Here is a 23,036-nt window from a genome sequence, read left to right on the forward strand (position 1 = left end):
ATTCTTGATCCTTCTGCCTCTACCTGCTAAGTGTGGAGATCACAAGTGTGATTTTATTTTTCTTTTTAAAAAAGAGATTTATTTTAATTATATGTATCCTTTATTATGGAATACACCTAATTAAAAATAATAATCTGGGTATGGGAGGGCTTATGTTAGTTGCAGGTAACTGGAGAGACCAGAGGCATTGGATCCCCTGGAGCTGGAGTTACAGGTGGTTGCCTGACATGGGTGTTGGGGATTGAATTCAGGTCTGCTATAAGAGCGAGTGTTCTTAACTACAGAGCTATCTCTAGCTCCAAGAAGGGTTTTTCTTCTTTGTTTGTTTGCCTGTGTGTATACATAGTGTGTGTGTGTGTGTATGTGTGTATGTGTGTGTATAGGCCTGACCTTTATATTGGGTGTCTTCCTCTATAACTCTCTACTTTATATATTGAGACTGATCATGAGCTCACTGATCCTGGGTGGTCTAGAGCCTGGTTGGTCTAGAGCCTGGCTAGTCTAGAACCTGACTGGTCTAGAACCTGGGTAGTATATAGCCTGGTTGGTCTAGAACCTGGCTGGTCTTGCTAGCCAGCTTGTCTCTGGAGTCCTGGGGTTACACGTGGGTGCCACTCCTGCCTGGCTTTTTGCATTGATTCTAGAGATCTAAACACTGGTCCTTCCTCCAGCTTGTGTGGCAGGTGCTTTTACCCCGAGCTGTCTCTCCAGCCCTGTTTTGCTTTTCTGAGATAAAATCTGACCCTGTAACCCAGGCTGGTCTGTAACTTCAGGCAGTTTTCCTTTCTTCGCCTCTCAAGTTCTGGGAAGACATGTGAGTCCTCACAGTGCTTGGAGAATTGCTGTTGTTGAGTTAGGGTCTCACTTGATAGCCTTCTCCCCCAACCTCTCTTCCTTAGACAGAGTTTTGAGTTACCTGGGTGAGATTGCAGCCCTGCCTGATGACCTGAGTTTGACCCAAAGTTCTACCAGCTAGAAAGAGAACTGATTGTCACACGCTGTCTTCTGATCTCCACCTTTGCAACATGGTGTCCTTGCATCCACTCATGCACAGTGGATCAATACAGCAGAAATTTTACTTTAAACTTTGTTTTGCTGCCTGGAGGGCTGGAGGCTGAGGAGTTGGCTGACTTCTCTATAACTCCTGGGTGTCTCAACCAGAGCGCAGGGCATGGAGGCTCATTAAAGAGCAACCTCCAGGATTCCGGAGCACCTACCCTAGCCCAGACACCAACTCCCCCGGCTGTGAGTGTCCCCTGGGGCCACTCCGTCAGTTTGCGTTTGCAATCCTTTCTAGTGTGCAATCCCTCCATCTCAGCCACCAGGAAAGCAGCATCAGAAAGGCCCAGAGCAGGGCTGGGGATGAGGCTCAGTGGTTGGACAGGGCAAAGGGAATTTGGGAGCTGGGGTCCCTGACTGCCAGATAGTGGCAGACTGGGAGTGGGACCTCATGGTGCCCAGGCTGTCACCATATAGGGATCTGTATGGTAAGTCGGGCCTAGTGTTCCTGCCGCCCCTGAGTCCCTCTTGGGGAATCTCCCAGGGTGCATTTGGACTCAGAAAGAAGAAGCTGCATGAAGATGAGGCAGTCGTGGCTCCAGGAAGAGTCTCAGCTACTGGGCACTTGGTCCTTGGTGGCCTGCGTGCCATACCTTCTCCCTGCTGCCTGCTGTTCCAGCTGCCCGTTGCCACAGGGCTACTGCAGAGCAGCAATGGTGGCCTCAGGAGAGTGGTGCTTACAGCCGGTGTATCTTTCCAGAATGGCATCATCACTGGTGTGTTCCCGGCGAGTCCCTCCAGCTGGCTTATCGTGGTGGTGGGTGTGATATCATCCATGCATGCCAAAGTGGACCCCTCCCTGGGCATGATCGCTAAGATCAACCAGACCCTGGACACCACGTGAGTAACTGCCTCTCCCTAACCCCCTCCCCACCTCAATATTAGGAAGATGACAGTACCCTGTTGACTGTCCTTGCTTTGGACTCTCCACAAGGCCATTGCTGCCTGGCCACATGGGTTCTCTTCTTTTTCCTGACCTGGTAGTGAAATCCCTTGGAAGGGTGACCTGTAGACCCGGCCACCCTCCTGGGGATAGTAGGCTAAGAATGGCCAAAGCCTGAGCCACCTGTGGCAGTCGATGGAGCCAGTGGTGACCTCAGAGGGCTTCTCTGTCTCAGAAGATGGCTCCCAGTGTCTATTCCACTGAAGTTAGTCTGTCCACTGATCTGGTCCCCTGAACTGACTGCCATTGGCCAACACTTCAGCCTTTGGCCCCTTCAGAGTGGCTTAGATTTCCCAAGGAGGTCCATTTTACCTTGGTTTGGAATTTAGTTTATTATGGGAACTTGAAAGTTGTTGGCATCCTGTTTGGTGACAAGGCCTGAGGTTTTTCTTTCCTTTTTTTTTTTTTAATTTTTTTAAGACAGGGTCTCACTGTATAGCTCCAGCTGGCCTAACTCTGTAGACCGGGCTCAAACTCACAGAGTTGTTGCCTCCTGAGTGCTGGGATTAAAAGTGTGTCCCACGAAACCCAACTTTTAAAAAAGATTTATTTCTTTATATTTATGTATATGAGCGTTTTGTCTGTATGCATGTATGTATGTGTACCTTATGTGCCTGGTACCCTTCGAGGCCAGAGGAAGCTGTTGGATCCCTTAAAACTGGAGTCAGAAATAGTTGTGAGCTGCTTGATATAGAAACTGGACTCAGGTCATCTGTAGGAGCAACAAGTGCTCTTAACCACTGAACCATCTCTCTAGCTGTGGAATACTTTTCTTACGGGGTCCTTTGTAGCTGGGGTCTCCTGCTAGATGCTGGACCTGCTCTAGAAGGTATCTAGGGAACTGGGATGGCATGGAGCCTTGGGCCTAATGCATGCTAGGTTCACTCTTACCACTGAACCATACCCCAGCCTCAGGTCACCTCTGGTGGCAGTTCTTCCATGCAAGTCCCTGGCACCATCTAGGATGGAGGATGTTAGACTCTCTCGGTGTAGAGTGCCAGGGCACAGGACACCATGGCTCGGTTTCCTTTGCATTGTGACCCCTGCATTTGAACATTTTCTTTTTCTTTTCTGAGACGGGGGTCTCAAGTATCCCAGGCTGGTCTCGAGGTGCTATGTAGTATAAGATGACCTTGAACTCTTGATGAACTTCACCCTCCTGCCTCTCCAGGGACTACAGGCATGTACACTGGGTTCAAGCAAGTGGTTTCAGAATTGTCCCTAATTGTCCTGTGCCGCATGTCCTTCACAGCATGTCCTCAGTGGGCTTATAACTGAGAAGCAATAACTGCCAGGTCCTTGCTATGCACTTGGCCTTGTTTTCTAGCCAGGAGTTGCGAAGGGTCCATACAGTGTTTAGGGTCAGGGCTAAGCTCAGCTGGGAACATTGAGTTCAGTGCCTTTGGAGGCCAGTTGAGGGCCCTGGGCCCCCTGGAGCTGAGGTTGCAGGTTGTTACGAGCCACTCAACCACATATGCTGGGAACAGACCTCTGGAAGAGCAGCAAACCCTCCAACCACTGAGCCTCATCCCCAGCCCTGCTCTGGGCCTTTCTGATGCTGCTTTCCTGGTGGCTGAGTTGGAGGGATTGCACACTAGAAAGGATTGCAAACGCAAACTGACGGAGTGGCCCCAGGGGACACTCACAGCGGGAGGAGTTGGTGTCTGGGCTTGGGTAGGTGCTCCGGAATCCTGGAGGTTGCTCTTTAATGAGCCTCCATGCCCTGCGCTCTGGTTGAGACACCCAGGAGTTACAGAGAAGTCAGCCAACTCCTCAGCCTCCAGCCCTCCAGGCAGCATTGGTTATGCCTTTGTAAGCAACCGCAGGAGACCAGATAAAAATGCCTGTTCAGGCCTCCTGCCAAGGGCCTTGTCTGCCTGGGGCCCTGAAGATCCAGCAGGGGCTAGGTTACCAGAAGCAGCTGGTGGATCTGGTCACCGGAGACTGGACTTGTGCAGTCCTACAGGTCCTGAGCGGTGAGGGAAGTCCACCAACAGCTCAGCGTGCCTGGTTGAAGGTAGCTGCGGGGCTAACAGTTTTGCTTTGCTGTTAACATGAGCTGTGCCTCAAAGCCGGATTGCACACAGCCATGCCAGCTACTAAAACCTTGTTTAATCTCAGTGTTTATAAGATTTGTTTCTTTGTCTCTCAGAATCTATTTTCGTAAACTGGGTCATCCCTGGCCCAAATTTAGAAAAGCCAGGTGAAAGGTCAGAGTCCTGCAGCCTGAAGGGTTGTTCTGGAACCATCTTCCCATTGAGGACTGAGCTCCTGTACCCCTAGGCTGTGTTTCTGTTTGCTTTGATCTGAAAATATCAGAAGAGGTTAAAGACACAGCTAAACTTTGGATGGTTTTTTTAAGACAGGATCTCTCTGTGTAGTCCTGGATATCCCAAAACTTGCTGTGTAGATCAGGCTAGCCTTGTGAACTCACGGAGATCTGCCTGCCTCTGCGTATGACACCACACCCAGCTTGGATTAGCTTTTTAATTTTATTCTATGTGTATGTGTGTTTAGCCTACATGTGTGTCTGTGTACCATATGTGTACCTGGTGCTTTTGGAGGTCAGAAGAAACCTCAGATCCAGGTGGTTGTGAGCCTCTATGTGGGTGTTGGAATTCGAACCCAGGTCCTCTGCAAGAGCAGCCAATGCTCTTAACTGATGAGCTGTCTTTCCAGCCATTTGAATGCTGGGTTTGACCAACTGTGGGAAAATACATTTCAGAGCATAAGTGTTTTACCTGAGAAGAAACTTGTCTCTGTCACTTACATGACTTTAAGTTATTGTTTTCCAGTATCAGAACATTTATGGTTATGTATACTATTCTTTTGATCATAGACTATCTTTTATTCATCCCTTGACGTTAGTTCTGTACATGTCAACAGTGTATCTTGACTATACCCATGCCAACTCTCCATATCCACTCTTTTATTAAATCCACCAAGTCTAAATAGTGCCCCTGCAGGAGTGTGGCCCGATCCAGCTGGCTTGGCCTCGGTCCACAGCCTCAGCGAGTTCTCATGTGCAGCAGAGAGCGTTTCTCCTTCCCATCCCGCTCTTGTATCCTTTCCACCTCTTCTTCCTTGATGTCTCTTGAGCCTCGCAGAGGAGGGTGCTAGTTTTTACTTTGCCACTATTTCTCCATTTCCAAAACAACTGCAATAATTCCACAAAATAGCTGCATTTTTGTCTTGGTTTTTCTTTCATAATCGGTGACTTTGTTTTCTTAAGCATTTAAAATCTTTTACGTTTTTTCTAGGTTTATTTATTTTTATGTAGTTTTTTTTTTTGTTTGATTTGGTTTAATTTGATGTGGTTTTGTTTTTGAGACAAGGTCTCACTTTGTAGACCAGGCTGATCTTAACTCACAGAGATCCACCTGCCTCTGCCTCCAGGGTGCTGGGACATTTGAGTTTCTTATGAATAAAAACATCTAAAATTATATTTGAGGACGGAGGTATAACTCAGGGTTTGAGCCCCTACCTAGCAAGCATGAAGCCCCTGAGTTCAGTTGCAGGCACAGCAGATCCAAGCAAATACAAACAGGTACGTTTGAGGGGTGGGGAAAGCTTTATAATCTGAAGAAATTGGGCCAGGGTCTCTGTGAGCATCATTTAGCAGTCCCCACCCGCTTGAAGCAGTTGTCATAGTGAGCAGGTCTCTGCCCACAGCGGGCTTCTCTGCTGTGCCCTCTAAGGCTGGAGAAAGTGGTGTTGTTCAGGATGGCTCAAGTCACTAGCCGGTCTCTGGCTTCTTCTGTGCGTTGCCCAGGCTGGTCTCTGGCCTCTGCACAAGAGAGGCCACTCTGCTGCACCCAGCCAAGGCTGGCCCATTCTGAGAGGGACAGAGAATGGCACAAGCACTAGGAGAGTTGGTGGGTCCCTCAGGCTTCCTTCCCTAATGAGCTCAGCTCTGCTTGAAGGTGCTGCAGCCTGCTCTCTGCTGCCGCTGGGAAGGCGCTTGGTCCCACTGCGTGGCGGTGGTAGCTGTAGCCACCTTCCCACGCTGCCGCTCTAGCTACTTATCTGGTCCATTCCCACAGTGGCCGCATGTCAAGTCAGACAAAGAACGTGGTGAGCGGCATCCTCTTCGGCACCGGGCTCTGGGTCGCGGTCATCGTGACTATGCGCTACTCACTGAAGGTGCTGCTCTCCTACCACGGCTGGATGTTCGCGGAGCACGGCAAAATGAGCCGAAGCACCAGGATCTGGATGGTAACTATCGGTCACTAGCTAGAGTGACGTCACCAGAGGAGGACCCTTGCCTGATTAGCACTCTGCTCTGCTCTTTGATGTGTGACTGGTCCCCAGCCTCTGGCTATGGGAGAGCTGTGGCTCACCGTGACACTGGGGTGGAGCCCAGGGCTGCTTGCTAATGGTTTCTGGGAGTTCTGCCATCTCTCTGTTCACCTGCTTAGCCTGTAGTTCAGGATGTTTACTGAACCTAAGTGCCACCCACCAGGTCTTTGTAGCCTTGGGCCGTTTTGTAGTCAAGACACTTTTGCTGGCCAGATCACAGGTTTTACCCTAACCCTTCAGTGTTCTCCATTTCACCCCGACCCTAAGGCCAGGCACCCTCATTTAAGGAAGAGGGTTATTGCCATATGCACGAGCCTTGTCAAATTTTAACTAGTTATGGAGATTTTTTGTTTTGTTTATTGTTTTTGTTTTTTGAGACAAGGTCTCACATCACCCTGGCTGGCCTTGAATTTACTCTGTAGCCTGGGATAACCTTGAGTTTCTGGTTCTCCTGCCTCCAGCTCAGGCAGCGCCACTATGTCTGGTTTTTACGAGATGCCAGTGATCAAACCTAGAGCTTCAGAGCTTCATGCGTAGCTTAACTCAGTGAGCTGTCTACCCACTGAGCCATGTTCGAAGCTCCAGCTCATTTTTATAAGCTCAGTTTTCTGGAGTGGGGGTGGAAGGTGGCTGTCCAAAGTGGAGATCACTCCTGGGGCTTCCGTCTTTGGCATCAACACCCCTTCCGCAGTGTGACTATCACGTGTGCCCCCACCCACTTACAGTTACCACTCTCAGCTTCTGGTCTGCAGTTCTGTTTTTTGATTTTATTTTGTTTTTGTTTTATAAAGAAACTAATTTTCTGCTCCCAAGGTTTGTAAATGATTTTAATGAGTCTGGTCCTGGTAAAATTGTCTTTGAATTGCTTCTTCCCGGGGGTCCTTCTTGGTGAAGGGGAGGGAAGGGTCAGCTTGACGTTGACCTACAGGCCAGCACACTTCCCCCATCATCCCCACTTGAGATCTTCTCCTTCAGAGTCCCCTTGCTACCCACCACACACTCCACTCTTTCCCAAACCAGCTTCCACCTTGTCTGTGAGTTTTCTAATGCCTCGAGTAGCAGAACTTAAGTCCTAGATAGAGATGGTGTCCGGCGGGCTTAAGCAGTCCTCGTGGCTGATGTTAAACTGAGTCCCAGCACTCCTGAGTGCTGAGAATCATCACTGTCTACACCTTGAACCCTTAGAGATGTTCTGGTTTTGGATAGGAGCAGAGAGTGGCCTTCTCTACCTGGCCTGCATCGGACTGTGAGAAGTGGCTCACTCTCCGTGTTGCTTCATCTGATGGACAGGGACACACTGCCTACCCTGGGGATGACTTGAGGGCGGACCCCTCAGCTGGCTTTACTTCCTATATCCAGAGCCTGCACCAACCTCAAACCATGAACCTCCCAGGAGGAGGCTGACAGCCGCCTGCAGAGGTGTTGTCGGCTCCAGGGTTCCTGGCCATGGGTGACGGTCGGCAGCCATACCTGAAGCCTCTGTCAGACCGAATTTTGATTCAGCCCAGTGTTTACTATTTTGGTTTGCCGAGGTCTGATGGTGTAAGTCAGGGAATGGCCCCACCATAAGCACTCAGCCAGTCGTGTGCAGGTGAACCCTGACTTTGACTCTAATACCTGCGTCATCTGTGAAATGTAACTTGTATCTTCAGGCTATGGTCAAGGTCTTCTCAGGCCGAAAGCCCATGCTGTACAGCTTCCAGACGTCTCTGCCGCGCCTGCCTGTCCCAGCCGTCAAAGACACCGTGAGCCGGGTAGGTGTGTCTCACCTTTGTGCTGAGATGCCTGAGTCCTTTAGAGCCATTCATCTGGCTAATTGTAACTGTGGAAACACTCCTTCCTCTTTATTAGTGGGTGGAGTCTCTGCTGCAGGGTTCCTGTGATAATGCCACCCCACCTCAAGAGTGCTTGCCCTGGCTGGACAAGGGTTCTGCCATGAACTATAGCCCCAGCCCTTTGATGTGTAGTTTTTGCATACAAGGTCTTGCTGGGTAACCAACCCACACTGGCCTTGAACTTTTTCTTTTTTTTTTTTAATAGTTAACTTTATTTATTTATTTATTTATTGCATGCCAATCCCAGTTCCTGCTTCCTCTTCTCCTCCCACTCCTCCGTTTGTTCCCCCACCTTCCTCTCCCTCCCCTCACCTCCCCCCCCATCCACTCCTCAGAGCGGGTAAGGCCTTCCTGCTTAGTCAGGTCTGTCCCATCACTTCCTTGAGGGAGGACCAAAGCCCTCGAACATTTTCAGTTTTTTTTTTACCCTTTATGTATAAGTGTTTGACTTTGTGTAGATGTGTACACTGATGCATGCAGTGCCCGCCATATGTATGCAGTGCAGTGCTCAAGGAGACCAGAAGAGAGCGTTGGATTCCCTGGAACTGGGGCTAAAAAACAGTTGTGAGCCATCAAGTGGGTGCTGGCAATAGAACCTGGGTCCTCTGCAAGAGCAGCCAGTGCTCTTACCTGCTGAGCCATCCCTCCAGCCCCATGACCTTGATCCTCTTGCCTTAGCCTCTTGATGCCGACGTGGTAGACATATTTTACCATCCATAGCTTGATGTTGTTTTTCTGTAATGGATTAATTGCATCCTCAGTATTCCCCATATCCCACCTACTGGGGAATGTTTACTTTTGAGTAATGCCTTTATTGCGATGCGGTTTAGGACTGGATGAGTCCCTGTTTAATGTACATGCTTCAGGAATTTGAGTGCATCCATTATTTTAAACTGTGGCAAATACATACAAAAGCCACATTTATAATATTTTTTAAAGGCTGGGCATGGTGGCATATGCTATTAATCCCAGCACTCAAGAGACAGAGGTAGGCAGATCTCTCTGAGTTTGAAGTCAGCCTGGTCCACAAAGCTAGTTCTAGACCAGCCAGGGCTACACAGTGAAACCCTGTCTCAAAAAAGAAAGAAAGAAAGAAAGAAAGAAAGAAAGAAAGAAAGAAAGAAAGAAAGAAAGAAAGGAAGGAAGGAAGGAAGGAAGGAAGGAAGGAAGGAAGGAAGGAAGGAAGGAAAGCAGGAAAAAAAGAGGAGAAAATGAGTTGAGATAGTTTTCAATCAGTAAAATGCTTGCAACCTTGCAAAGTCCTAAATTTGGTTCATCAGAACCCATAGAAAAATGCGAGGTTTGTGGCACACACTTGTAATCCCAGTCCTGGGGAGTGGAGACAGGAGGATCCCTGTGGCTCAGGGCCCAGTGAGACCAGCCTGGCTGCTTAACTCCAGGCTGCTGAAAACCTCTTTCCAAGGGGTGGGTGGTATTTGTAAGGATGGCTTCTGAGGGCATGCGCCCTCCGAATGCACCATACATGTATGCGGCTGTGCATGTGCTTGCATGTGCGCATGCACACACATGCACACACACACACATCTTAACTGTTTTCAAGTATAAGCTTATTAAAACTAATTACATCTAGGGCATTGTGCAATTGTGGCCACCATGATTTGTCAGGCCGTTCTGTTGCCTCAAGCAGAAGCTATAGCCATTAGGCAATAACTCCCACGCTCCCTGCCTGTCTGCCAACCTCTGCTCTACTTTCTGTTTCTAGTTCTGCCGAGTCAGGGACTGTGACATGAATGGAGTTACGTAATGGGTGACTCTTGTGGGTTTCCCCCCACACACTAGCGTTTATTTCTCTTTGAGGCATGATCTTACTCTGTAGCCCAGGGTAGCCTTAAACTCGTAATTCTCCTGTCTTAACTTCCCAAAGCAGGATGATTGTAAGATTGACCCTGACCCAGCACGGCTGTGCTGCTTCCCTTTCTGTGGCTGAGAACGTTCATCGTGTGGGTAGATGGTGTGGGCTGTGTCGTAAGCAGGAAAGCTGGGAACGTCCACGCGCCTGTTTTCATGTGGGTGTGGTTGCTGCTTCTGGATGGCAGGTTCCGTGGGTGGGACTTCGTGTGGCAGAGTAGCAGAGAGTGACTCTGTATTGAGCCTGATCTGCTGTTCAGTGGCCGCACCTTGGGAGAACACCCATACTTTGTGCCTTCTGCCCACTTTTCAGAATTGTAAATCAAAGACATACTGGCTTCGGGGAATTACAGCTGCCTGCCTGCTATGGCGCAGTGCTCACCCCAGAGTCTATAGAGCCTCCTCCCTTTTTCCAGATGGATCTCACATTGCTCAGATTGGTCTGGAACCCCTAGAATTTCCTATGTAGCTGAGGATGACCTTAAACTTCGATTCCTCTGCCTCCCGCACCTGAGCTCTGGGATGGCAGGCTAATCTTACAATACTCAGTTCTCTGCAGTGCTGGGGACAGAATCCAGGGCTTTGTGTGTGCAAGGCAAGTGATCTGCCAGCAGAGCCCTGGGAGAGTGTGGCCTTTCCGTTTCAGTGCCCATGTTGAACTTGGAGTAAGCTTCAGAAGAGCAGCTGGCCCTGCTGAGGAATGGCCCCGCCCCTCATTGTGCAAAGCAGGCCCTAGGGAACCCTGCTGTCCCCAGGCTGGTGTTTGTTTTGAGACAGGGTCTTGCTATGTAGCCTGGTTGGCCTGGAACTTTCCAGGTAGGCCAGTTAAGCCTCCTCTGCCTCCAAAGTGCTGTGTCCTACGTCACACCCAGCTCCAGACCTGGTTTCCTTTCTTGACAAATAAGATTTGATGGCAGTTCCACTTCCTGGAACTCACTCAGGTACAGGTGTGAGCTTTCAGGGTTCTTAGAAAACTCAGGCATGGGGGCACATGCCTGTCATTCTAGCCCTTGGGAGAAAGAGGAAGGAGGAGGATCAGAAGTTCAAGGCCAGCCTCAGCTGCCTAGTGAGTTTGAGGTCAAATTAGACTACATGAGACCCTGTCTCAAAAAAGAAAAAGAAAGAAGACTGTGAACTAACTACTCCTGTGTGTTTTACCTCGAAACATGTTCAAGGTTTGTGTCTGTCAGTCTGTCCGAACTGAGCATCTAGACCCTGGAACCATGGTCCTGTTCCTGCTCTGCCTGGACACTTATCTGACCCTCACTGGGCCCACAGGGCTGTCCTACCCTTCTCAGGGCACCATTGAAATAACAACCAAATAATGGTTGAAAGATGTCTTGATGTCTCCTCCATGAGGAAGAAGTTACCTGGATTTCCGTTCATCTGCAGCAATGTTTATCCCTGCAAGGGTTGTCTTGTCTGTAGAGAGGGGAGACCGACTCAGGGAAGCTTTCCCAGCCTTTTCTGCCTGGTGTGACTCTCCTGAGGTGTGAAGTGTCCATGGTTCAGGGGTGGGTATCTCACTCAGACCGTGTTCTCTCAATTCCAGTACTTAGAATCTGTGAGGCCGCTGATGAAGGAAGGAGACTTCCAACGCATGACAGTGCTGGCCGAGGATTTCGCAGTCAATCTTGGACCCAAATTGCAGTGGTATTTGAAGCTAAAATCCTGGTGGGCCACAAATTATGTAAGTATTTCTGCACGTAAATCTTTTCTCATAGATCTTTTCTCAGTGGGCTGTTTCAGTGTGGAAGTTCCCGTTTGGGTACCAGGGCTCACAGAGTATGACAGTAGCTGAGGGCAGCCATACTCATCCCTGAGAACTGTGCACAGAGCTGCTGGCTGCCTTTCCCTCACACAGAGGATCCTGAGTAGCCTTTGCAGCCCCCTCAGGGCAGGGCTGCTCTGCCCTTGAGCCTCTAGTCCTCACCTGGCAGGTCACTAAAGGCTGTTCCTCCCGTGGTGGCCCTGCCACCTCTCCTCTTTCTCTGGTACCTTTTACATCCCAGAGTATCATACCCCTCTGAGTTCCTGGTCAGGGTTCAGATGATGCTGACAGTGGCAACTGTCTGCTGGGAACAGCTGTATGCTGTTGGGCAGGGCAAGAGGGCCTGTTAGGGGTGTGAAACCAAGAGGAGGAGGCCACATGTAAAGAATAACTTTCGTGGGAGGCAAAGGATTGAAAATAACATCTAGTGAGCCAGACGCAGTGGTACACACTTATAATTTCAGCACTCAGAAGGCAGAGGCGGGAGGATTGTGGACTCACACAGTGACCGCATAGTGAGACCTTATCTCAAGAAAAGCTCTTAAATTTAAAAAGTATCTATTTTTATTTATATATAGGTGCGTAGGTGAGTTTATATGTATTACATGCAGGTAGTTGCCCGTGGAAACTAGAGGGCATTGGATCCCCTGGAACGGGAGTTTCAGGTGGTTGTGAGCTACCTAACATGGGGTCTGAGAGCCAAACTTGGGTTCTCTGCAAGATCAGAACACACTCTTAACTACTGAGCCATCTCTCTAGTCCCTAAAACAAAACTGTAAGGGCTGGAAAGGACACACAGCTGAGAGAGTCCTTGATAACGGTGCACAATGCCCTGGGTTCATTCCCAGCACTGCGCCTGTTTTGGTGGCACACACTATTCCCAGGGCTTCAGAGAGAGGCAGGAAGATCAAAGTCCAAGGTCATTTGTGGTTATATAGAGTTCAGGGAGAGCCTGGAATGCATGAGACCCTGCTTCAAAAAAACAAAACAACAAAAACAAGAGGCCATAGAGATGACTCAGCAGTTAAGAGCACTTGTTCTTGCAGAGGACCTGGGTTTGATTCCCAGCACCCACATGATAACTCAACAGTCATCTATAACCCCAGTGCCAGGGGCTCCAACATCCTCTTCTGACCTCAGTAGGTACCAGGCACACACATGCTGCACAGAACATATATGCAGGCAAACACACACATGAAAAAAATCCTAGCTGGGTATGGTGGTGCACGCCTTTAATGCCAGTACTCAGGAGGCAGAGGCAGGTCAGGTGGATCTCTGAGTGCGAGGCCAGCCTGGTCTACAGAGGGAGTTCCAGGACAGCCAGGGTTACATGTTTCAAAAAAGAAAAAAACAATGTAAAAACCACAAATAATAAATAGACAAAAACAAACAGAGAAAGTAGGCAGAAAGAAGCAGAGAAAAGGATCAGACAGAACCAGGCACTGAGCTTGGGAGGGCAGGACTCCACAAGACTCCTGGGCCATAAGGGGCTGTCATGTTCTGGTTTTAATCATAGGCCAGCTGGACTGCTGCACACCTAGACTCTTGTGTGTGCCCTTTCCCAGGTGTGCACCCCAACACAATGCTCAGCATGGACCGCGAATGGGCATTTGCTGGGTGGCGTTGCAGTGGGCACTCTGGAGAGTAAAGACAACACAGGCTGCCTCTGACTTATTGCTGTGGCTCTGGGACGTACCCAGGCATCAGGAAGGGGAAGATGGGTCATTGGGGAGATTTGGGGTCATCTCTGTTATTTTTATTTCTGCAGTGCTGGGGATGGGACCCGAGGCCTGGGTCAGACAAGTGTGTAGCACTGCGCCCCACTTTCCAGCCAGGGCACTTTAGCGGTTATGCATTCGGTCTCATGTGGCTCCCAGGCTAGCTTGAAACTTGCTGTGTAGCAGTCTTGAACTGGCTATAGCCTGGAACTCCCCATCCCCCTGCCTGTATGTGCATCAGTGTCCAGTCCTGTGCCCAGTTCTGTGCAGCACTAGGGAGCAAGCATTCTAGCAGCTGAACTGCGTCCCCAGCCCGGACCCTTTTTTTCTTTTTAAGTGACTGTGAAATGATGATCTGCTGTCTAGCCAGGTCTCCCCTTAAGACCGGTGTGTTTCTCAACTCCGTGTGTCCTCTCTGCTTAAGACAGCTTTGTTTTGGAGCCTGTCATATGCCGGAATCTTCCAGAAAGTTGTACTTCTAGAGCAGGCTGGTCCAGGGAAGGCAGCTTCATGGCTTCGCTCAGCACGGTCTTGTTTGTGTTTGCTCTGTAGGTGAGCGACTGGTGGGAGGAGTACATCTACCTGCGGGGCCGAGGGCCGCTAATGGTCAACAGCAACTACTACGCTATGGTGAGTGGGTCTTCATCATGCTGGACAGAGCTGCTAGCCGCCTGGGAAAGCTTGGGTGGATTCTTCTCCTCTTGCTCCTGCCTCTGTTGTCCATTGTCCATGACTTCATGTTGTGTGAAGATCCCACCCGGGGCCCATGTGTTAGATCCCCCTGTGCTTGTGGGATCCCTGCTCTCTACCCAACAGTACGGACACCTTTGTATTGCAAAGCACATTCACGGCAAATAGCGCTTGCTTAGTAAGCCCTGTTTGGCCTTGAACCTGGTAGAAAAGGTGTACACCACCATGCCCAGCAAAATCCTGCTGGCATTTAATAGCCCCAGAACAGATGGAGGCTGGGGTAGTAGAACAAATTTAACAAATTTAGAGCCTGTGGGACCAGCACTGGGGAGCTGGAGGCAGGGGATCAGGAGTTCAGGGTCATCCTTGGCTATGTATGGAGTTCAAGGCCTTCCTTGGGGGCGAGAAAGATGGCAGGTTCAGAGCACTAGATGCTCTTCCAAAGGACCCAGATTTGGTTCCCAGCATACATGTCAGGTGGTTCAGGCCATCTTTAATTCCAGTTGCAGGGGATCTGATGTCCTCTTCTGGTCTCTCTGGGCACCTGCACACATGTACACTTAACCACACAGATATAAAGAAAAAAATTCTGCCAAAACCCACAAATGGACCTGAAACAGTAACAAAACTGTCCAAATATGAGAAAAATCAAATAATTTATTAAGTTATAAAGTCAGGCATAGTAACACATGCCTTTCATCCTCGCTCTCAGGAACCTGAGCGCGTAATATAACCTGGTCTCCAAAAACCAGAACCTAAAGCAAATATAGAAAGCGAGGCTGTTGTGGTACCTGAGCGGGGCTGTAGGAACACCTTGATGTCATGGAGGCCTCCACCATGTGTACAAATCACTATGCCATCCCCATGAGCATTCTCTGCTGTCACCCCCTCCCAGGAGATGCTGTACATCACCCCAACCCACATTCAGGCGGCAAGAGCCGGCAACACTATCCATGCCATGCTGCTGTATCGTCGCAAGCTGGACCGTGAGGAGCTCAAGCCCGTATGTAAACTGTCCTTTCAGATCTTTAGAGAGGTGGCTCAGGTGACAAACTGCTAGTGACGCCCAGCTAGATGCTTTGGTGTAATAATGGTTGGAATCCCAGCACTGGGACCAGAGACAGGCAGATAACTGGGGCTCACTAACAGGCCTAATCAGTGAGAGACTTGAGATGGCTGAGTGCTTGTGTTCAGTTCCTGGGGGATGAGAGGCATGCTGGTGAACTGCTCAAGAGAAGCGTTTCTTTCATAACCTCTGGTGGCTTACGTGTTTGTCTGTACCCTGGCACAGCTCAGCAGGTCCCTCAGGTGCTACCCCAGGGGACAGCTGGAGAGGATGAAGTCAGACTGGGCAGTATGCAGCATTTTAATCAGCTCCATTTAAAGTTTTCCTGTGGGATTTTTGCCTTTTGGTTTTAAACACATTTTTATTACAGATTCGTCTTCTGGGAAACACGATTCCGCTCTGCTCTGCCCAGTGGGAGCGACTCTTCAACACCTCCCGTATACCCGGGGAGGAGACAGGTGGGTGGTGCTCACCAGGGCTCCCTCAGGACCCGGACTTAGTCATTCTGCTGCTCAGAACCAGGAAACATTAGGGAACATTGGGGTAGGATAATCTGCAGGGTGTCGGGCAGGAGAATCCTCAGGGTGTGGGGGCAGGAGGATCCGCAGGGTGTACCCTGAGAGCTTGTTTCTGAATGTTCCTCCTCTTGGAATCCCTCTTTTTGTCGTTGGTCATGGTTTGGGAACAGGATCTCATGTGTTCTAGGATGGACTAAAACAATATATAGTTGAGGATGACCTTGAGTTTCTGCTCCTCTTGCTCCCACTGGGATTACAGGCACGTGTCACTGTGTCTGCAGTATGTTGTGTAGGAATGGAACCGTGGGTTTCGTATACACTAGACAAGAGCACTACCAACTGAACACCAGCTCCAGCCTAGGTCTAGACAGTGGGTCAGTTCCAGATTTTAATATTTCTTCAGTTCAGAGTTCCATTCATGGGCATTTTCCCCAGACCTGCTGGAATATTCCCTTGGACATCTTCCTCTGGCCCACATGCCGGGTTTACTGTAAAATCCTCATGACTGAGGAGCTGGATCCTGGCCCAGATTCTTGCTTTTGGCCTTCTGGCCTGGGAAACATGGTTATGTAGTCTGCCTTCTAACCTATGACATCTTGGAAAAGAGGGAGAATGGATACAGCTGGTCCCATGCAGGCCTGCAGGGGTCAAGTGTACAGTATTGGTCACCTTATAACATTGTGACAAAATACCTGAGCAAAAACCACTTATGGGAGAAAAGATTTAGTCTGCCTCATGGTTCCAGAGGCTGTAGTCCATTGTTTCTGGGCGGTGGAAGAGCAAAGCATCATGGGATGCAGGGACATGTGAGGGAGCAGAGCACTTACCTTCTGTCAGCCAGGACACGGAGCAGGAGAAGGGGCCTGGAGTCAAGGATGCCCTTCAGGGCTTGCAAAATGACTCAGCATGGAAGTGTGCCTGTCCCCAAGCCTGGTACTTGTGGTGGAAGGAGAGAACCTCCTCCCACAGGCTGTTCTCTGCCCTCTCCATGTGTACCGTGGCATGCCTGTCCTCACATGTTTGCATCCCCACACAAGATAAATGAGTAACTGTAATTTTTAAAAATTTGAAAGACCCTCTAGAGATGCATGCCACAGAGGACGTCTTGGAGGAGTTGGTTCTTTTCTTCACTGTGTTGGGGTCAGGCTAGGCAGCAAATGCTTTTACCTCGCTGGCCCTGCCATGGTCTTTAATAGTAATGATCATGAATATTAAAATCCCAGCATTCAGGAGGCCGAGGCAGGTGGATCTCTGAGTCCAGCCTGGCCTACACAGTAAGTTCTAGGTCAGCTAAGACTACCTATGAAACCCTGTCTCAAAAGCAGAAACAATTTATTAAAATGGACTGCACCTAGTGGGGTCATATACGCCACATGCTAGTGTCCAGGGGCCTTGCTGCTTAATTGTCCAATGTGTTTGCTTTCCTCTTTTGAGAGGGTCTCGTGTTCTAGAACACCCCCATGTAGACTAGGCTGGCCTTGCATTCACAGAGATCCACCTGCCTCTGCCTCCTGATTGCTGGGATTGAAGGTGTGCACTGCCATAACCAGCCTTTTTGTTGTTAATCCTTTTAAAGTTTCTTCATTGTGTTTGTGTGTATGATTGTGGGAGGGTCACAGCCACACTGCAGTGCTCATGTGCCGCTCAGTGACAGTACCGTGGGGCTGACTCACAACCTCTGCATTTACATGGGTTCTGGAGATCAAACCCGCATCACCAGGACTGTGCTGCAAGGGATTTTACCCACAAGTCATCTCCGTGCCGCCCCCCCCCCCCCCCCCCCCCCCCCCCCCCCCCCTTTTTTTTTTTTTTTTTTTGAGACAGGGTCTTATGTAGCCGAGGCTAGCTTCTAACTTGATATGTAGCTAAGACTGGCCTTGGACTACTGATTCTCCCAGGTGGTGCACCATCATGCCTGGCTGAAATTTTTCATTGTTTTAAGATTTATTTTTGCTTTTTATTTTTATGTGTCTGTCTCTTTAAATGTATGTGTGAGATGCCCTGGAGCTGGAGATACAGGCGGTTGTGAGCCACCTGATGTGGGTATGGTGAACTGATCTCTGGTCCTGTGGAAGAGCAGCAAGTGCTCTTAACCACTGAGCCATCCCTCCATCCCCTGAAACAGCTTTCATGCTGGAAATGTCCACTTTCTTCATCAGAACATTTTCCAGGGTGTCCTCTTATAGAACCACGTGGCCTGGGTGCTTTGGACTCGTGAGCTCTGTGGGAACCGGGTGTTCATTCATAGGGGAAACCGCTGTATTATTTCCCGCTGTCATAAAATACCTGTCCAGCAGCCTATAGAAGCAGGTGTGTGGAGCTGGCGGTTCCGGAGGCATCTAGTCCATCCCTATCACAGAGGAGCACAGCAGCGGGAGGCTCTAGAGCTAAGAGCTCGCGTCCCTCTCCACCCACCGGAAGCACAGGCCACGAGGCCACGCACTGGGGAGGGTAGGAAGGCTGTGCCCATCCCAAAGGACACTCTGATCCTTCCCAGGTAGCCACCAACAGGGAACCAAGTAGTCAAATGCCCGTGACTTTGGGAAACATCCGTTCAAACCACCGTGCCTGCCAGCCTTGTTTCATAGATGAGGAAACTGAGACGGAGGATTGGTTTGGTCAAAGATTGACTCAGTTTGGAATCAAGGACCACACACCTGTGATCCTAGCACTCAGGAGGTAGAGGCCGGAGGATCGGGAGTCCAGGGTTGTCGTTGGCTATCTGTATAGGGAGTTGGAGTCCAGCCTGGGCTACATGAGATCCTCTCTCAAAAAGCCAAACTCTCAGCTCTGAGACTCCCACCAAGGCCTTCTGACTTGCTGTCTCTCCCTTTGTGTCATCCCACCTCAGACACCATCCAGCACATCAAGGACAGCCGGCACATTGTCGTGTACCACAGGGGCCGCTACTTCAAAGTCTGGCTCTACCATGATGGGAGGCTGCTGAGGCCCCGAGAGCTGGAGCAACAGATGCAGCACATCCTGGATGACCCCTCAGAGCCACAGCCCGGGGAAGCCAAGCTGGCCGCCCTCACAGCTGCAGACAGGTGCGTCGCCTTGCAAACCCTTCCTGGGTCTGGGTTTCACAGTGCTCCGAGGAGCTCTTCCAGAACAAGGTCCATCCCATGGATACCGGCAGTAGCACCAAAGTAGCCAGAGCACCGTCACGGTGTCACGTCTCGCTCCTGGATGTGAGTCATACAGGCAGTGGGATTCAGCACGTGACAGCAGGTCTGTAGCGGTAGGGAATAACACAAGGGCGCTTGGTGCAAGTGTGTAGCCTTTTGCGTGGGGCTATGGACATACTTGTTAATGGCCTCAGACTTGCTGTGTGGCTGAAGCTGGTCTTAAAACTGGGGTCCTCCTGCCTCCACCTCCTACATGCTTGGATAAAGTCCTGTACCACCAACATCCAGCTAACTTCCTTTATTTCTTGATTTCTCTTTCTGAGGCAAGTGCTCCACCACTGAGTGAGCCCCCAGCCAGGGACTTGCTTTGTATGTTGTACGTGTGTGAGTAGTGTATGTGCGTGCAGGGGATCTTCAGCTATTGCTCTCCCTCTTTTTTTTTTTTTTTTTTTTTTTTTGAGACTAGGTTGCTCCAGGAACCTGGAGTTCACCGATTGGCTATTCTGACAAATCAGTGCACTCTAGGGATCCTCTTGGCTCCACCTCCTCAGTTCTAGGACAATGGCAAATGGCCACAGAGCCTTAGGCTGGCTCCCCCTACCCCTCTTCAGTGAGTGTGTCTTCAAGGACAGCTCCAAGAGATCCAAGGGGTGACTGTGAGAAAGAGAAACTGCCCTGTGCTCTGCCTTGTGCAGAGTAAGGAGCAGGTGGAACAAGAAAGTGGGGAGGGGATTTGTCTCTCTGAAGCCAAAAGTAGCAGACATTTCACAAAAGACAGCCTTCCACAGAGCCCCAGAGCTGCTCTGAAGCTGCTGCAGCAGCCAAGGCAAGGGGCCAAACACTTTAATCAGGAGTTGCTCCGGGCACTCGGGAGAAACAGGACTGTGCTGCTTGGCGTTGGGAGCCTGGGACTAAGAAACCTGTTTCATCTTTTGCCTTGAGGGCTAGGGTGCCCTGGGGACATGTGGCATTTGTGGGTGTTAACACACCAAAACTTGCCAGAGTGTGGGGTGGAGGCAGGCAATGGAGCTATAGCAGAAGACCTGGAGGCTAAAGACCAAGTGAGGGACCTAGGAGCAATGAGAGGAAGCTCCTGCAGGGGTCTTTGAAGGGACATGGGCCTTACACCAATATCAACAGTGCAGTGGGCACAGGATGGTCATCTTGGTAGTATCATGTGATCTGGGTTCAGGGCCAGATGGTTTCACTTCTTCCCTACTCCAAAATAGTTGTGGCCTGTTCTCTGTGCCTCAGGTTTCCTCATCTGAAAGATGGGTTTATAGTGCTGAAGATATCAGTGGACTCATGTCTTCAGAGAGGCTCAAGGCAGTGGCTGGTTCGAGGGCTTAGGTCCTTCAGCATTTTTTGTGGCATCTGCAGGACAGGGAAGGGCCGCCCCTCCCTGGCAGCCGGAGACACAGGCTGGACTACATTCTGAGCATTTATTGTTGATTTAATTAAAATCCCATGGCTAGTCAACTTCTTTGGTATCTGTGCGTGCGTGCGTGTGCGTGCGTGCGTGTATGTATGCATGCATGCATGCACATGCTCAAGTATGCACACTTTGGGTGTTGTTCTTCAAGCACTAGCCATCCAAATTGATTTTGGAGACAGAGTTTCTCACCAGCCTGGAGCTTGTCAGTTTGGGTGGCCTGGCTGGCCAGTGAACCCTGAGGAGTGTGACTTTGTCTCCCTAGGCCTGGGATTGTGAGCATGTACTGCCTCACCTGGCTCTTTTACATGGGCTCTGGGGATGAAATTTAGGTTCTCATGCCAACAAGCAAGCACGGCTGTCCACTGACTGAGCCATCTGCCCTCCCAGGGCAACTTTCTTTAGATGCATTTATTTCTTGCCACAGAGTGCCCTGGGCAAAGTGTCGGCAGACCTATTTTGCACGTGGGAAAAATAAGCAGTCCCTGGACGCGGTGGAAAAGGCGGCATTCTTCGTGACATTGGACGAATCGGAGCAGGGTTACAGGGAGGAGGACCCGGAGGCATCCTTAGACAGCTACGCCAAGTCTCTACTGCATGGCAAATGTTTTGACAGGTACCCTCTCCCTTTTATCTTCAAGGTTGGTGGGGAATTGTGGGAGATGTCTCAGGTACGCTTTGGAGCAGCTTCCCCGTGTCTGAACCCACCACAAAAGTTGTCCTGTGAAGGCTCTACTTGCTTCCCTCGGCACACTCGCCCATGCACAGACCAGGCCAGAAGGAGCTGAGATCCCTTCCTTTGCTCGCCCCACCACTCTTCTTAACTGAGCGGGGTCAGTCCCGGGAGCTGGCACTGGCCTTGGTTGTGGTTGTGCAGCTGCTGGGGTTCTCCTTCCTGGATCCCCTTTCCAGAGCTGTAAAGTGAGGAAGTGCCTCCCAGGCCTGGCTGGAAGGGGCACGTGCTAGTCCATGTTATAGTAGTCAGTGCCACGCTGGTCCCAGGACACACATGTTGCATTTATTTTATCTCTGGTACAAGAAGAGATGAATGACTGTGTCCTTTGTGTCCCTTTATTGTCACCTTCCTGGGGTGTAGAAACCTGGAGAACTCACTGTCAGGGGCGGGGAGAAGTCATTGGTCCATGCAGAAACACATATACAGCTTTTGGAGTTTGGTGTCTATGTAAGGCTGGAAGCCATGATCATGCTTTCTTCTGTAGGTGGTTTGACAAGTCCCTCACATTTGTTGTCTTCAAAAACAGCAAGATAGGCATGAACGCTGAGCACTCCTGGGCGGACGCGCCCATCGTGGGCCATCTGTGGGAGGTGAGCCACGCCCTTCTTACCTGTTGCTGAATATGGAAGGTGCATTGGGGAGCCCAGCCCAGACCCACTTGAACTTGGCTGTATTTGTCTGATTTTCTCTGTATCAGTTACATTCCTTGTCTGTGACCAAATAACCTGAGAAAGGGGGGAAGAGGTTTCTTTCAGCTTTGACGGGACCAGCCCCGTGTGGCAGTGGAATGTGGGGGCACCAGGAAGCAGGGCCCTGGCTGTAGAGCTCAAGGCCTGCTCCCAGTGATGTACTCCTCCTAGAGTCCAGAGCATCCAAAGTAGTGCTGCCAGCTAGGGAGCAAGAGTTAAAACACACGAGCCCGTGGGGGGACTTCTTACATTCAAACCACAGCACTTAGTTCTTTACTGGTGTTGGTATCATGCAGGAAGTTACAGGCATTTGAGTCTTGGTTTCCTGGAACTTAATGTTCCTTGGGTATAGGCACATGTGATGTCTCTTCATGGAACCAAAACCACACAATGACTCGGCTCACACAGCTTGGGTCATTCTGAAATAACACACTTACTGGTAGACTTCCTGGTTTTCCCATTTACTCTAGTTTGAGGGCAAACAGAAAGACACATGTGTGTGTGAGATGCTGCACACACTAGGCCGGTATTCCACACCAAGTCTATAGTCCCAGCCAATATTTTGGAGACCAGGTCTCACTAAATTAAACATGTTAGACTTGAACTCACTCAGTTGCCTAGGCTCAGACCTGGAATCCTCCTGCCTCAACCTGTTGAGTATCAGAGATTTATAGGCATTACCACCAGGCCTGACTTAAAGTTTTGGCTTCTAAAATGGCAGTGTACAAGTGGCCAGAGAGATGCTAGCAAGGTAAAGCACTTGCCATGAAGGCCTGGTGATCTGAGTTCAATCTCTGGACAGGAAGGTAGAAGCTGAATGGGTCATGCAAGCACTCACACACATCGGAATAATTAAATTAATAATTGAGTGAAAAATTTTAAGGAGATGTATCTTATTGAAAACTTTTGTTTCCTTATTTTTGGTTTTGAGACAGGGTTTCTCTGTAATACAGCCATTATTGTCTTGAAATTCACTTTGTAGACCAGGCTGGACTCAAACTCACAGTCTCTGCCTCTCATGTGCTGGGATTAAAAGCATATACCACCACATCCCAGCTTTTTTTTTTTACTTTTTGATGATTTATTTATTTTTATTTTATGTGCATTGGTGTTTTGCCTAAATGTGTGTCTATGTGAGGGTGTCAGATCCCCTGGAACTGGAGTTACAGATGGTTGTGAGCTGCATGTGGGTGCCTAGAACTGAACCCATGTCCTTTGGAAGAGCAGCCAGTGCTCTTAAACTGTTGGGCCTTCTCTCCAGCCCCAGCTGGAAACATTTGTTT

General features: G+C 49.8%; 1 protein-coding gene across 1 annotated transcript in view; it reads left to right on the forward strand.

Annotated features, from left to right (window-relative positions):
• Positions 1-23,036, forward strand: part of Cpt1a (carnitine palmitoyltransferase 1A) — a 60,118-nt gene that overhangs the window by 24,394 nt on the left and 12,688 nt on the right. Inside the window, exons 3-12 of the mRNA XM_050137036.1 lie at positions 1,760-1,899; positions 6,046-6,217; positions 7,954-8,055; positions 11,558-11,695; positions 14,047-14,124; positions 15,080-15,187; positions 15,621-15,708; positions 18,620-18,815; positions 20,756-20,944; positions 21,549-21,654. Coding sequence (XP_049992993.1) covers positions 1,760-1,899; positions 6,046-6,217; positions 7,954-8,055; positions 11,558-11,695; positions 14,047-14,124; positions 15,080-15,187; positions 15,621-15,708; positions 18,620-18,815; positions 20,756-20,944; positions 21,549-21,654 — 1,317 coding nt within the window. The remainder of the gene's footprint in view (positions 1-1,759; positions 1,900-6,045; positions 6,218-7,953; positions 8,056-11,557; positions 11,696-14,046; positions 14,125-15,079; positions 15,188-15,620; positions 15,709-18,619; positions 18,816-20,755; positions 20,945-21,548; positions 21,655-23,036) is intronic.

The sequence above is a fragment of the Alexandromys fortis genome, unplaced genomic scaffold (assembly GCF_014885135.2).
Source record: "Alexandromys fortis isolate MF-2015 unplaced genomic scaffold, M_Fortis_MF-2015_v1.1 scaffold_3, whole genome shotgun sequence".
In the NCBI taxonomy this organism is placed as follows: Eukaryota; Metazoa; Chordata; class Mammalia; order Rodentia; family Cricetidae; genus Alexandromys; species Alexandromys fortis.